The 16763-nt window shown below is 41.7% G+C and overlaps 1 protein-coding gene across 2 annotated transcripts in view; it reads right to left on the bottom strand.

Annotated features, from left to right (window-relative positions):
- The window catches only part of ACSS2 (acyl-CoA synthetase short chain family member 2), a 47485-nt gene extending 31092 nt beyond the window's left edge, over positions 1-16393 (bottom strand). The window contains exons 1-2 of one of the 2 annotated variants that reach the window (XM_032350883.1): positions 16139-16393; positions 9988-10183 (exon numbers count right to left, since the gene is read on the bottom strand). In XM_032350883.1, coding sequence (XP_032206774.1) covers positions 9988-10183; positions 16139-16316 — 374 coding nt within the window. In that variant the 5' untranslated portion in view covers positions 16317-16393. The remainder of the gene's footprint in view (positions 1-9987; positions 10184-16138) is intronic. The other variant, XM_032350884.1, reaches the window with a different exon arrangement.
- Between the last annotated feature and the right edge of the window lie 370 nt (positions 16394-16763).

Genomic DNA, 16763 nt, shown 5'->3' on the forward strand with positions numbered 1-16763 from the left:
GTCTTTAAAAAATAAAAAATTAAAAGGGACACAACTTGTCCAACTAAGAAGTATTAGATAAAATAAGGATTGAAATCCAGGCAGAGTCCAAAGCCTACTGCTGTTAATCACTATACATACAATTTTTATTTGAACAAAAGGATTCTAATGCCTTAAAAACATTGAAAATTACTGAATTAGATGATCTTCAAGACATCTTCTAGATTTAAATTTTTATAATTCCATATTCAGCCCAGCAAAGGGATATAATAACTGCCTTCAAATATCACAAAATAGGATTATTTTATGTAGCCCTAGAAAACAGAAGGAAAACCAAAGGAAGAGGAGAGAAAGTTATAGTGAGGGAATATATCTAAGAACTTTGTAGCAGAGATGCCCAACAATGGGACAGATAGTGAATGAACTCTGTGGTCTTGGTAGTGTTCCAAAATCAGAATGATCATACATGGAGATTGTTGGGGATGGAGATATTGGGACTACAATTCCTGCTTTGTTTAGGAAGTGGACTAAATGACCTCAAAGGAGGGGCACACTCAGGTGACTCAATCGGTTAAGCATCCACCTTTGGCTTGGGTCATGATCCTGGAATCCCAGGATCAAGTCCTATGTGGGGTTCCCTGCTCAGGTGGGAGTCCCCTTCTCCCTTTCCCTCTGCTCCTCCCCGTTTGTGTTCGCTCTCTCTCAAATAAATAAGTAAAATCTTTTAAAAATTAAAAAATAAATAAATGACCTCAAAGGATTAGAACTGAGAATCTCAAATTCTCAGAGGTTTAAGGTATCAGACACTGAGGATCATTTTCAGTGCCCAGTTTCTCTCAAACCAAAACCAAAAAGGAAGGCCCATCCTCATCTCCATGCCTTCTGTACTTAGAGTTTGTACCCTAAAGCAAGAGCCCATGCTCCCATCTGACTATCTGCTACCTTTAAGAGACAAGAAGTCACCACTGGGTTCCTACCCTACCTCCAACTTCTCCCAGTTGCCCTGTCACTGCAGTTTCCCACATATGGGACAGCAATTCTAAAGGTCAGTGCTAGAAGTAACTTCAACAAGTATCCTGTTCATCCCCTACAGTTTACAGGTGGGAAAAAGAAAGCTCAGAGAAGGGCATTACCTAAAGCCATTCTCCTCATTGTTTACTAAACACACTGGTATAAGAATTCACGCCTAGACACAAACTGAAGAAAGTTGACAGGAGCTCAGGACACTGAATCAGGCTTCAAGACAGTTTCCATTTATTACATTCTTAGTATCACATATATTAGCATATATAATAATATACTAATCTATAACAAATGACAATACACATCTATTATTCATATCCCACCCACTTCTAAAAACTGACCAGTGACTTGGACAATGCAGCCTACTTGTCTCATTTTTACCACTTCAGGGAATTCTTTAAGGCATCAATGGTCATGAAACTCAGGGAGAAGTGAAAGAAACAGATTAGAGATTCACCCTAAACATGAAATCCTGCTGCCCTCCTCCACAATCTGCCTACCTGATTCAAACTGGAGAAAGCCTGTTCCCAGCAACAGTTATTTCCTCACATACCTCCACTGGCAGAAAGTATATGCTACCAGCACTAGTACTGCCCCCAGGCAAGGGGTACAGACTCTCTACCTCAGCCCTTTCACCTTCAACCTTCTGAAATCCTGCCTTTATTTCACCATCTCAAACAGAAACCCAGCCCACCTACTGAGTCACCATAAAGTCCCTATAGGTTGCATCAGAACTTCTAAAAACCACTTCCTCTTCAGAAACAATCATAGACTCCTGAACTATATAAGAGGCAGAAGAAGGACCTTGCAGAGTATCTATAGTTAATCCTCTACCACTCCCCAAAAGGGAAAGCCCAGAGAAGGGAAGAGATGGTCTGAGGCCATCTTCTTCCTTAAGTGTTTTTCCATACCATGTACATTTTAATTAGTAAATACACCATTGTGAAACCAGTGAAGACAGAGAGGGAGGACAAAAAAGTCCTTCCCTTCCCATATCACTGAAAGGAATTCCAGGACATGTACCTCGGTAATTAACAGAGCCCTTCCATATGAATGCTAGGACAGTACACACTTTGGGATCTGGCTTTCCGTATCACCTTGACAATCTTCTCCCTGTCAGAACATGGGCTTATCTCACTTTCCCACCTTCTCAAAGACACATACACATACCTCACAGGTATCTGGGGAATTCTAAATACCACACTCTGGAATTCATACTTGGGAGCACACTTGGGATTCTAAGAGCAGTTTCTGTCCAAAGGTCACTCCTAAAGTCACCTGCCTCTCAGAAGCTCTGGTTTCTAAGGAAGAATTAATAATAGCCCGAGGCTACAGGGCAATGATTCAGCAGAGGATGAGAAGTAAGAAGGCACAGAGATGATGACTGCTAGAGGCAACTGAAAACAAACAGTGGAAGGAACAGACTATACTAAATTTCATGTGTTTTGAAGACTGGGGTCCTCTTCTGGAATAACCTAGAGATTTAGCAGTTAGTATAAATTGCCAGAATCATAGCCATCAACCACTCTTTCCCCCTTTCCCCACAAATCCTTTAATTAATCCCCTAGTGTCTCTTCAACTAGCCAGTCCCTACTCCTTCCACTACCCCTAACATCCCTCACTGACTATCTCTCCCTGAATGCTTATTCTAGTAACTTTTGTCACCAATCACCTTCTCACACAAATGCATTAAGCCCCTACTAACACCTCTAAGGCCACACTAGGAGGAAGAAAGTACAAGAGAGGTTGAAATCACTTATTTAGAGGGCAAATTTAGCTTTTGGATCAGATGAGCATGTGTCTTTGAAAAAGGTAAAATGTTATATAGAGTAAACGGAATATTGACTCTTCTCAACTTTATCTCTCCACCAACACATGAAGTTACCTATGTTTTTTCTTTTCTCCAAATTATTTTTTTTAAAGATTTTTTATTTTTTATTTGACAGAGAGAGATCACAAGTAGGCAGAGAGGCAGGCAGAGAGAGAGAGAGAGGAGGAAGCAGGCTCCCTGCTGAGCAGAGAGCCCGATGCGGGACTCGATCCCAGGACCCTGAGATCATGACCCGAGCCGAAGGCAGCGGCTTAACCCACTGAGCCACCCAGGCGCCCTCTCCAAATTACTTTAAAATTTCATCTTTCCATTCCATTCCCACCAGCAGTAACCCAGTTCAGGTACCTCTGTCCTGGATAATAAACTTCAAGCAATCTGGCTTCACACTCCTATTTTCATATGTATCCAGATTAATCTTCTTAAACCCAGTTATGACCACATCATTCCCCTGCATATAATCCTTTCACAGGTTTCCAAAAAAATAGTCAAGATCTCCCATTCCTGGACCTCATCTACTGTTGAAGATAACCTTGACTCCTCTTTGTCTCACTCCCCATATCCAATCCAAGTCCCCAAACTCCATGGGCTCTTCACTCAAACTAGATCCAGATTTTGACCACTTCTAACCATCTTCAAGATACTACTATGGTCTAGGGCGCCTGGGTGGCTCAGTGGGTTAAGCCGCTGCCTTCAGCTTGGGTCATGATCTCAGGGTCCTGGGATCGAGTCCCGCATCGGGCTCTCTGCTCAGCAGGGAGCCTGCTTCCCTCACTCTCTCTGCCTGCCTCTCCGTCTACTTGTGATTTCTCTCTGTCAAATAAATAAATAAAATCTTTTAAAAAAGATACTACTATGGTCTAAATCACCAACATTTGCTCATCTGATTTCCAAAATAGCTTCCTAATTGTCATCTCTGCTTCTACTCTTGCCTTCTGTCTATTCTCAATACATAAGACAGAAAGATTCTAAATACATCAAATCATCATTTTTGTGCTCAGTCCAGTGATTCCCTATTTCACTATAAATAAAACCTGAAAGCCTATATTGACTTTCAAGCTTCTACATGATCTAGTGTCCTGCTGACCTTATTCCTAATATTCTCTCTTTTTCTAGTTCACACTGCTTCAGCTCCACTAACTTCCCAGCTAGTCTTCAGCCAAGCAGCAGCACATTCCTACCTCAGGGCTTTTGCACTTGCTCTTCCATGTACTTGGAATATTTCTCCTTCCCAACCCAAATATCCACATGGCAGACTCCATTTCCTTCCTAAATGTCTGCTCAAATGCCACCTTTATCAGACAGTTCTTCCCTTATCAACCCCCATTCTTTGTTGCCATTCCCTTTTCCTTTATGCCATGCTGTAGTTTTCTATAGCACTTATCACTACCTGTTATATATTTACCGGCTTGTTTATTGTCTCTCTCCTCAAGCTGAAATATAACCTCCACAAAGGCATGAATATTGTTCAGAATAGTTCCTGGTATGTAGCAAGTTCACAAAAGTATTTATTGAACGAATAAATTGTTCCTTCTATGAACTCTTCACTCCAGACAAATTTGGTCTTCTCACTGTCCCAATATAATAGTAATGATGGCTAATATTTATTGAGTGCTTTCAATGTGCCAGGAATTGGACACATCAGTTTGTTATACTATTCAATCAATAATTCTATGAAATGGAAACTTTTATCCACATTTTACAGTTGAGGCTAAAAGAGATTAAATAATTTATACAAAATCATACAGCTATGTAGTGGCAGAAACAGGACTCAGGTTAGCCAGACACCAAAACTTATTCTCCTGTTATCATACTGCCTCCTTACATGCTTTCTCCCATCTGTGAACTTTTTGTGTAAGTGGCTCTTTGCAATTTGGGCCCCATTATTGCTTTGCAGCTGATTTATGTAGGCCCATTTGGTGTTCCAAAGAGAATGTCCATTCTATGACACCAAGATCTGAGCCATTAACACGTGATAACACATTTTATCTCATATTTGTAAGCAAATGAATTTAAGGTTAATTCAAATTAATTTGACTAATAAGCAAATTACTCTTTTCAACTATCACAGCCTAGTGTTGGACAACTTGAATAATGAAGTAGGATCATACGGTGAAGAAAAGAATAGCAGACTAGGAGTGGGGATATCTGGAGACTGATCTCAACTCTGTCTCCAACCAGGTATATAACCTTTAAGCAAATCACTTAGCCAACCGTGTCTTTAATCTATCCATCTGTAAAAAGAATTGGCCTAGATGGAGTCTAAATGATCACTTCAAGTTCTAAAAATACTATTATTCCACAAACAACGCGTCAAGCCAAAAGTAAAAGGCCAAATTCTTCCTTAATATGGTTCTAAGAGCACTATCTCCTCTGTGCATTATTTCGGAGCATGCCCCAAACAAGCAATGAGCTATAAATATGGTTTGCTAATGCCACTAGAGCTATATAAATGACATAGTTTAGGTTGAAAAGAAAGTCATATTGTGGCACCCTAAGAAGTTTATCAACTGGAGTAAATCATGGAAAAGATGTCATTTTAAAAAGCATTAATAAGGGTGCCTAAGTGTCTCAGTCAGTTAAGAAACCGACTCGATTTCGGATCAGGTCATGATCTCGGGGTTCTGGGATCAAGCACCGTATCTGGGCTCTGTGCTTCAGGATTCTCCCTCTCCCTCTGCCCCTTCCCTCACTGTGCATGCAGGCACTCTCTCTCTCTCAAAAAAATAAATAAAACTTTTTTTTTTTAAGATTTTATTTATTTATTTGACAGAGAGAAATCACAAGTAGGCAGAGAGGCAGGCAGAGAGAGAGAGAGGAGGAAACAGGCTCTCTGCTGAGCAGAGAGCCCGATGCGGGACTCGATCCCAGGACCCTGAGATCACGACCCGAGCCGAAGGCAGCGGCTTAACCCACTGAGCCACCCAGGCGCCCCAATAAAACTTTTTTAATAAAGGGAATTAATAAAAATTTGAGCAGGAAGAAGGCAGACTCCAAAACAAAATTTTAGAAGAAATGAAGGACTTCAAAGAATAAATGGTATGATACAGAGTTTGAAAAGTATTGAGAACATGATAAAGGCAAATGCAAGTAAAAAATGGCAGGCAATTTTAAACTTCAGAAAAACAAAAAAGGAAATGCATATACGGAAATGCAATCATAATATATTACTCTTACGTAAACACTGGTTTTAAATTAACTAAAAAACACAGCTAGATAGATGAGAAAAAGAAGTGGGAGTAATATATAAAAAGCAAATTCTCATCTATCATAATAAGAAGTCATGCTTTCTAAAGTATGCAGTATAAACATACTACTTAAAATGTGGAGGTAAAAAATGGGAAATAACCAAATATCTGGCCTATTTGTGCTTTACTTTTTTATAACAAATGTGATTTATTTATAGCTTGGTTTTACTTTATTATTAACATAAAATAACTGAATAATAATGTCCCATGTGGTACTTGTCTCATATTCCTCTACCCCTATTTCCTCAATATATTAATATATGACCATCCAAGTAATATATTAATATACTGACCATCCAAGATCTTTAAAAATTCTTGTTGGTTGAGTGACCAATGTAAAAATGGGTGAAGATGTCTTGTTGTGGGAGTTACAGAATTTTGTACTAGATACAAATTTAGAAATTATGGGCGCCTGGGTGGCTCAGTGGGTTAGGCCGCTGCCTTCGGCTCAGGTCATGATCTCAGAGTCCTGGGATCGAGTCCCGCATCGGGCTCTCTGCTCAGCAGGGAGCCTGCTTCCCTCTCTCTCTCTCTCTGCCTGCCTCTCCATCTACTTGTGATTTCTCTCTGTCAAATAAATAAATAAAATCTTTAAAAAAAAAAATTTAGAAATTATATAGTCCAGTGCTTCCCAAATTTGTATCCATGGAATACTGCTTCTTATAGTATTAATAGCATGCTGCAAAAAGTGTCTGGAGCTCGAGTAAAATTGAGTAATACCATGTTTAAAAAAATTAATCAGGTATCTTTACTGTAGGAATTCTAGGAGGCTTTACTGTTAACACACACTAGAAATCACACAAAAGCAATTTATTAAATAGTGTTTCTTAGACTCATTTGTTTCAAGAATTAAACCCCTGCTATTATCTCTAGTAACGAGTAGTTTCTGAAGCATTCTTTAGAAAACACTGATCTAGTCTACTACTCTCATTTTACACATGTGGAAAGAAAAGCTCTCTAGATCCTGTTCAGGTCTGGATGGTGGGGGAACTAGAAAGAAGGGCTTCAGAATTCTGGAGCAATCTCCAGTACCTGAACAAGTCTGGCCTACGTTTTCTCAGACTTTCATCACACACCTGAACTACTTCAAACCAGGAAACATTAGACACAAGCATCTTCTTTACATATCTTTAAAGATTTTCTTTTTTTTTTTTTAAAGATTTTATTTATTTATTTGACAGAGAGAAGTCACAAGTAGATGGAGAGGCAGGCAGAGAGAGAGAGAGGGAAGCAGGCTCCCCGCTGAGCAGAGAGCCCGATGCGAGACTCGATCCCAGGACCCTGAGATCATGACCCGAGCCGAAGGCAGCGGCTTAACCCACTGAGCCACCCAGGCGCCCCACTTTAAAGATTTTCTGATACCTAAGGAACTTAGGAGGTGAACCCAGTGTCAGCCAGAGCTCAAGCCATAAAGTTCCAGGACAGGAGCTAAAGAAAGTCCCAACAGACAGTAAAGACCGAGTTTCGATGGCAAAGTAACCACAAACTGAGCAATGGCAATGTGAACAGACCACTCACATTTGTACAGTGTTTTCCAGTAAGTAAATATATGCTTTCACAACATCATCTCATTTGATTTTCATAACAATCTAATGAGAAAGGACAAAGGTGAAATTATTATCCCCGTTTTATGGAAGAGGAAATGGACTCTCAGAGAGTTAAATGCCTTGCCTGTGTTATATAGCTAATGAATAGCAGAGCTGAGCTCACATTAGAGCTCTTATCAATACGTCAAACAAACTGGGCAAATTTTGACTAAGTACCAATGAACTCTCCCATGAAACATCCAAGCTGCTCCTACTGGCTCACTTAAAAAGAAACAGATCAATTCTCAAAGTACTCAGGGATGGAGGCAGAGACAACATCCCAAATACTGGAACTTCAAGGTTCTATTTGGGGGGCTCTCTGCTCAGCAGGGAGCCTGCTCCCCCCCACCGCCTGCCTCTCTGCCTGCTTGTGATCTCTGTCAAATAAATAAATAAAATCTTAAAAAAAAAAGGTTCTATTTGGGTTCAGTATAGTAATATCACTTATAAGCTATATTGCTGGAAGGAGGAGGTCTTGAAAAGTACCCACTGTGCAGGGGGACACCCGGGTGCATAGGTAGGTTAAGCAGTTGACTCTTGATCTCAGGTCTTGGGTCTTGGGGTCATGAGTTCAAGCCCCATGTTAGGCTCTGCTAGTGTAGAGCCCACAAAAAAAAAAAGTTGGGGCACCTGGGTGACTCAGTCGGTGCAGCAACTGACTCTTGGTTGCAGCTCAGGTCATGATCTCAGGGCTGTGAGATCGAGCCCTACATCAGGCTCCATGCTCAGCACAGTATCTGCTTAAGTTTCTCCCTCTTTCTCTGCCCAGCAAACCCTCTCCAACCCCGTGCTAGCGCACATTCTCTCCCTCAAATAAATCTTAAAAAAAAAAAAGTTCCCACTGGGGAGGCAGCATAACTTAGTGTTACCAACAAGGAGCCACACAGACTTGGGTTTGAATCCCAACTATACCACTTATTTACCCTATGACTTTCTTCATTATTTCAACTCTCTGTGCCTCAGTTCTTCACCTATATTGCAAAGCTACTGAAAAGCTAATGTTAAGAATTAGAGGGATAACAGTGTCACAGCTGTGAGTGTAAACTCTATAACTGTACTACCTGGGTTTGAATGTCAATCCTACTTCTTACTAGCTGTATGGCTTCAGATAAGTCACTTAACATCTTAGAATTTGTTTTCACACCTGGAAACTGAGGAAAACAGTGCATTCTTGTTGTGATTATCAAATAAGATATTTGTTAAGCATTTGAGCATAGTGTCTGACACCACTGGGGAATGTCATCGAAAAGATGTGAATGCTGATTTACCTGACTGACCCATGAGTTGGACCTTGGCACTTGGAGACTTCTTACCCCCTTCCATGTCCTTGGAATGTGGGTTCCACTTGCCTTTCATGCTCCCAGAGGCTACTCCAAGGACACAGCCTTGCAATGTAGTATTGAAAATACCTGCACAGTACCAAGTCCACTTAGGACCTCTTTACAAACTTTTAAGATTTGGAGGGCACGTGCAGTGATCCATTCATCTTGCTACTGCCCCAAACAAGCTTAGTACGTAAGTTCTCTTTGCTTATTAAAACTGCCACCTACCAACCCGGAGTGGCCTGCCTCTTTCTTCAGTCTACCCCTTCCCTCTGTTTTTTGTTGTTGTTGTTGTTTTTAAAGATTTTATTTTTTTATTTGACAGAGAGAGATCACAAGCAGGCTGAGAGGCAGGCAGAGAGAGAGGAGGAAGCAGGCTCCCCGCTGAGCAGAGAGCCCGATGTGGGGCTCGATCCCAAGATACTGAGATCATGACCTGAGCCGAAGGCAGCGGCTTAACCCACTGAGCCACCCAGGCACCCCTACCCCTGCCCTCTGTTAATGGGAGCCAGTTTCACATTACACCAGGGAAACTCCAGAAAGGATTATGAACCAACAGGTATTATAGCTCACGCAGAGATAGTGATGACAATAGTGGTCCCGGTAGCAAAAAACTTAATATCCATTTTGTCCCAAAGCAAAATGAGAAAGAATGATACTCAGTCCTGTTTGCTTCCATATACCCTCTCCCCTCTTTTCTCTCCCACTACAAGCCGAGAATACTAGACTAGAAATCAGGACACTTGGTTCTGAATGTCAGTTCAGTCCCATACTAGTTAAGCAATTTTTGGGCTGTCATTTAACTCACTTGAGGTATTTTTCCTCATCTGAGGTTAAATTAATGATACTTTACCTACTCTGCTGGGTTGTTGCAAGCATCAAATGAATTAATAGATTTTAAAGTACTCTGTGAACTATGAAACACTATATAAATGTGAGTTACATTTACTATATAAATGTAACTTTTTATCTGTCTTAGACTTCAAGATAGATGTTTTTACCAGTAAAAAGCAACTTTATCTCCAAGTTTTTTCTCGTGGACAATTCGATCCAGTACGTTGTAGCAGATGTTAGTGGTTGCTCCTTTCATCCACTCAATGAAGATTTTTCCTTTAGTTACATCAAAATTGTACTGGAGGAATGGGCCAGGACATGAGGTCTTCCAGTAAAATTCCTTGGCAATGTCTCCCCAAAACTCTGCAACAGAAAGGAAAGCCCAGACATCACTAAGATTCTCGGACATATTTATTCTCAGATGGTTTACCAGTCTATGACAGGAACAATTTACAACTTCTCTGCCCTGTACTCTAGTACCCACGGTCTAGATCCCTCGTCTACCTGTCTAATCTTATCACCGATACTTTCTTAACCCACCTATTCCCATGAGCTAATTTTGACTCAAATACCTTCCTTCTTGCCTCAAAACTGCCATTTCATTTTTCATCATTTATTCAAATCATAGCCACCTAGTGCTATCACAATGCTTAGCATATTGTGGTTAACAGGTAAATTTTTTTAACAAATTTATTAGTGAAAGGAAGAAATCTTTTACCTACAGAGTCTTCTGATATAGTCTTTAATTTGTTCCTTCACTCTCAGCAATGATTTAATGAGTACCTCTTTCTCCTACTGAGACTTGCCCAAGTGTTACTTGCTATGTGCCAAATGTCACTTTCAGCTCTTGATATGTATTATCTTATTTAGTCTTTACCACAGCCATGAGAGGTACACTTCATTTTCATTCTCATTTCATTGATTTAAATCAAGGCTAAAAGGAGTTAAATAACTTGCCCTAGGTTATACAGTTACTAAATCAAGAAGTGAATTGCCCTGAGGAAAACATTTTTGCTAAAATTTAAAAGATGAGTAAGAGTTTTTCTCCACTTCCCCGCCAGGAACAGAGGTCCATGGGATAGAAAGGAACCAAGGGTATGGGTTCAGAGGAACTCCTTGAAGCTGAAGCACTAAGAATAAGAGAAAGAATAGCAGGAATTGGTGCATAAAATGGGCAGATCATGCAATCCTTCTGGGCATGATAAGAAATTTGATATTTATCCTAAGAGAAATGGAAAGCCATTGTAGGATTTCACGGACAGCGACATGATCAGATTAATAATCTTAAAATATTCCCCTGGCTATTCCAGAGAAAACGTATTCAACAGGTAAAACATGTAATTGCAGAGCACTTAGGATATTGTCAGTACAGAATCAGGAGCTAGAAAGGAAAGGAGAGACACTCTTAGAATTTTAACAATGAAAGGAACACTTTAGAGATTATCACCTCTTCATTTCACCAATAAGAAACCAAATTCATAAAGGTAAAGTGACTTGCTCAAGGTTACATGATTCAGTTTATACAATCTAATTGGAAAGGTAAGACGAACGTATGAAATACTTCTGAACATACAAGACAGAATATAGCTGAAAGCTAAATTATATGATGTACAACTTGCAATCAATTCAAGAAATCCAAATTAGGGACGCCTGGGTGGCTCAGTTGGTTGAGCCGCTGCCTTCGGCTCAGGTCATGATCCCAGGGTCCTGGGATGGAGTCCCGCATTGGGCTCCTTGCTCAGCGGGAAGCCTGCTTCTCTCGCTGCCTCTGCTTGCCTCTCTGCCTGCTTGTGTGTTCTCTCTCTCTCTGTCAAATAAATAAAATCTTTAAAAAAAAAAAAAGAAATCCAAATTAAGTCATTCCCAAGGTGCCATTATGTACCTATAAAACTAACGAAGATTAAAAAATAAAAAGATAAACCCAGTGCCAGAGTGGCACTATAAAAGAGATACTCATATGATAATGGCATTGTAAGAAATTGTCATAATCTTACTGGATACCAGGGCGATGACTGACAAGAGACATAAAATTTTTTATACCCTTTCATCTGCTAACTCAATTTTGGAGAACACACTATAAGAAAAAAATGCCAAAGAAAAAATGAAGTGATTGCTAAAGACATGTTTATAGTAACACTATTTATAACAGTGAAATTGGAAACAACCCAAGAGCCCAACAGTTAAAAAAAAAAAAACAAAAACAAAAAACCTGATGAAAACTAGTAGTACTAGCAGTAATATAACAGAAGACTAAACAGCCACTAAAGAGAGCAAATGGGAGGTGGTATTTTAGTGAATGCCATTCCTGTACCGGGCACTGGGCTAATCTCACCGAATCTTTTTGTCAAAAAGATTTTCTTTTTAAGTAATCTCTACATGCAAGGTGGATCTTGAACTCAAAACCCCAAGATCAAGACTCACAGGCTCTACTGACTGAATCAGACATGTCCCCTCATTGAATCTTTTTTTTTTTCATATTAAAACACTCATAATTGAAGGATTTTTATTTTATGTAAATGAGTTAGCATTAAAATAGTTATCCTGGATATCTGCGGTTAAGGTAGGTATCTTGGATGACCCCTTCAAAGAAGCTTACTTAATCCAACTTAATGAAGTTTATATCCTTTGTGTATTGATGGAAACACTGGCAGCCCATACTGAGGCTGTGTTGCCCAATCAGAGCATGATGTTTTGAGCACAGGCAGCAAGGAGAACCCTGACCAAACTTCCTAAGATGGCTCCAGGAGAGCTACTGGGATTCATCTTTTTCTCTTGGATGCAATAAGGCAAAAGGCCTCATTACATTTTTATATGGCCCTATGAAATACAGATTATCCTAATTTTATAGATAAGAAAACCAAAGCTCAGGAAACAGAGGAAATTCTCCCGAGGGCCACACAGCTAGAAACCAGTATACAAAATTAGATCTGTTGTTAAAACTACATCAAGTAGGGGAGCCTGGGTGGCTCAGCGGGTTAAAGCCTCTGCCTTTGGCTCAGGTCGTGATCCCAGGGTCCTGGGATCAAGCCCCACATCGAGCCCCACATCGAGCCCCACATCGAACCCCACATCGAACCCCACATCGAGCCCCACATCGAGCCCCATATCGGGCTCTCTGCTCAGCAGGGGGCCTGCCTTCCCACCACCCCCAACTCTCTCTCTGCCTGCCTCCCTGCCTACTTGTGATCTCTGTCAAATAAATAAAACCTTAAAAAAAAAAAACTACATCATGTACATGTAAATATTCAAAAATATTTTTAAGTGATAAGAGTAGGCATAGATTATGTAAAAGTATGAACCACATTTACATGTATCAATAAGGATGCAAAAAACTGAGTTTTACTATCACTTAGTTTTGTTTTGTTTTTGGTAGCGGTGTTGAAATCTGAAAGTTTTGTTGACACAAATTCTAAGTACAGAAATTGTTCAAAAGATTAAAAGATGATCATGGACTAGATGATCAGGGAATGCTGCGTAGAATTGGTGGAGTTTGACTAGGTAGACAGGAGCAGAAGGAAATGGGCAAAGGCAAGAAAATGGGAAAGAAACCTTTATGTACCCAGTATATCAATGAGAATGACTTGTTTAGAATAAAGGGTGTGGTAGGGAATAGCGGAAGTTAAGAACACAGAGGTGGATGGAGCTAGTTATCCAGACCTAGTTATCCAGAAAAGCAGTTATCCAGAAAAGCAGAATTGTAATTTGAAATGAGAAGAAAGAGAGAACTACTGGAAGTTTTAAAAATGACATATGAGGGGCGCCTGGGTGGCTCAGTGGATTTAAAACCTCTGCCTTTGGTTCGGGTCATGATCCCAGGGTCCTGGGATGGAGCCCATCTGGATCTCTGCTCAGCCGGAAGCCTGCTTCCTCCTCTCTCTCTCTCTCTCTCTCTCTCTCCCTCTCTGCCTGCCTCTCTGCCAACTTGTGACCTCTGTCAAATAAATAAAATAATCTTAAAAATAAATAAATAAATAAAATGACATATGAAAGCAGTGTTTATTTTGGATATCAATCTAATAGTGTTTATTTTAGATAAGTCTATGAGAGAGATTGAAGGTGGGTGAGACTAGGGAATCGGAGAACCCATTAGGAGGCTGCTTCCTTGAATTAAAAAGTTCTGTGGCAATGGAAGAAAAGGTAATCAGAGACATTCTGAAACAGTATTTAATAATTTTTTCGAAAATTTTTAAAATTTTATTTATTTGACGGATAGAGCACAACAAGTAGGCAGAACGGCAGTAGAGGGAGAGGGAGAAGCAGGCTCTCTGCTGAGCAAGGAGACGGATGAGGGGGCTCGATGCCAGAAACCTGGAATCATGACCTGAGCTGAAGGCAGAAGCTTCACTAACTGAGCCACCCAGGTGTCCCTTGAAAGAGTATTTAACAGAATTTGGTGAAAGGCAGACTGTGGAGTCAGGGAAAAGGAAGAGTATAGCTATCAGGAGTATAGATTCTGTAATCAAGACTACCTTAGTTCAAATCCCAGATCCACTGCTTTGTAGCTTTTGTGACCTCATCCAAGTTAGTTAACCTCCCTACATTTCAGTTTTCTTCCTTTTATAATGGGGATAACAGTCTCTACATCAAATGAAACAGGATTTATGCTCAATAAGCAATAAATAATTTTGAATGAGATATATAAATAGAAAATATCTATGGTTGACAAATCTTATTAGAGGAGAGGATAATGAAAGAGATTTAGTTTGGGATACTGCCATTGACAGGGATAAGAAAATTAAGGGGAGAGAAGGTTTGGGAGGGAAAATTGCTAAATCCCACTCATAGTCATGGTACATATGATATAACATCAACGTGTGTGAATAAAATGGTCTATACACCTATGAGATCTGGGACCAGGGCGTAAGTGGGATCCTGGGCCCAGGGCTAAATATAAATTATTTAGCAGACATTATTATTGTAGAAATAGATGTAAAACAGATGAAGTCATGATGGGGAAAAAATATAGAGAAGGAAGGGAAAGGAAAATAGGTCTTAAGATTCAAACTTGGACACTATCTGTAACAATGAACCACTCTACACTTGATTCAGCCCTGTGTTGCATTACTCAGCAATCGCTTTGTCCATGTTATTCTTACTGTTATCAAACTAACCACCATTTATTGAATGCCTATTGTGCATCAGGGACTCTACAATGCACACTTACCACCTGCTTTAGACCTCACACAAACCTAGAAGCAAGTACTATTAGCTGTATCTTACAGATGAAGAACAGTAATCTCAGACAGGTTTAAAACTTTGCTTAAGATCGTGCAGTGAGGTGGCACCTAGGTGGCTTAGTTGGTTAAGTGACCGCCTCCAGCTCAGGTCATGACCTCGGAGTTCCTGCATCCAGTCCCACATAGGGCTCCCAGCTCCGTGGGGAATCTGCTTCTCCCTCTGACCTTCTCCCTTTTCATGCTCTCTTTCACTCTCTATCTCAAATAAATAAATATCTTTTTTTTTTTTTTAAAAAAAGATCTAAATCTAGTTTTTTGTGGGTTTGATTCATTGCCCATGCTTATCCACTGCCAAACATAATGCTACCTCCCAACTCAGGTACAGTTTTGACACCTTAAGCAGACTGAGGGCAAGAGCAAAGAATGTTCCCTACACATTACTAAAGAACTGTCTACCTTTATTTCTTATCAGAATTTCGGAGTTATTACAATCCCAGCCTAACCTTTAAAAAAAAAAGTGGCATTTTAGTGACTTGTTCAGTCTTACATTGTGTAATTTCCACTGGGATTTCTGAAACATGAAAAACAGATCTGGGACTCCGTTACTTATTTGGGGGGGGGGTGTCCCAGGATGGGAACCAGACCGGTTACTGTCCCTCAACAGTGGAGACTAAGTCACAGGATAGAAGGTGTCAGGAGGCAACGGTTGACTTGGCGCGAAAGGGAACAAAGTTCTGTAGCTCTCCTCCCCTCAAGGTGCCCCTTCACCTCCCGAGAACCCATCCTTTCACGTAAGAACTCTCCTTTCCTCATGGAACTTTCACTATCCTTAAGGAAGCCCCATCTCCTCACGAAACCGCCCAAGGAACTCTCCAACTCTTAGGGAACCCTCATCTCCACCCGGAACCCTCCTTCTCCCCATAGAACGCCCATATATTCCCGGAACTCCTATTCCGTCTCCACTCCCCATCTCTTCACGGACCCTTCAACCTCCCAAGGGAAACCTCAACTCCGCCAAGGAACCCCGATCTCCTCACGAAATCCTCGTTCCCCACGCCACGCGCACAATTTCTCACTCATCTGGAAACCCCCACTTCTCTGCTTGCTGACCCCGCCCAGGGCCTCCCGGGCCCGGCCTCACCTCGCGGTTGCTCCACTGAGCGCCGGTGCAGCTCGCGGTAGCGTTGCAGCGACGGGACGTGCGCGGAACGGCTGACCTCGGGCGGCGGAGACCAACTCCGCACCCGGTTCCGGGCTCCAGCCTCTTCTCGCTCCGCGCTCCCGCTGCCGCAACGGCCCCGCTCCTCCGGAAGCCCCATCGCGTCAAGCTCCGAGCGCCTGAGCAGCCTTCACTGTCGCTCCCGGCGCCCAGGCGGGGAAAATAGGCTGACCGAGGGGCGGGGCCTTACGGGAGGAGGCGAGACGGGGCGGGAGTAGGCGTGGCGCAGGCAAAACGGGCGGAGAACGGCCCGGAGGGGCGGAGCCACGCCCGATGGAGGCGGGACCAGGGTTTGCAAAGGCAGAGGGAAAAGTCGAGTATTGCCGGAGGGTTGGGGGCGGAGCTGACTGCGGAAGGGGTGGGCCCGCAGAGTGAGAGCAGAAGGGGCGGGGCCGGGCGCGATGAGAGAGGGTGGAATCTTGGAGGGGAGGGGCCAGGCGTGACAGTTGAGGAGGTGGGCCCTCTTCTGTCACGGAGCGACTGGGAGTGACGAGGTTGGATACGACAGAAGAGGAGGCTGATCGAAGTGACTGTGGTCGGGTGGGGT

The sequence above is a fragment of the Mustela erminea genome, chromosome 7 (assembly GCF_009829155.1).
Source record: "Mustela erminea isolate mMusErm1 chromosome 7, mMusErm1.Pri, whole genome shotgun sequence".
Lineage (NCBI taxonomy): Eukaryota > Metazoa > Chordata > Mammalia > Carnivora > Mustelidae > Mustela > Mustela erminea.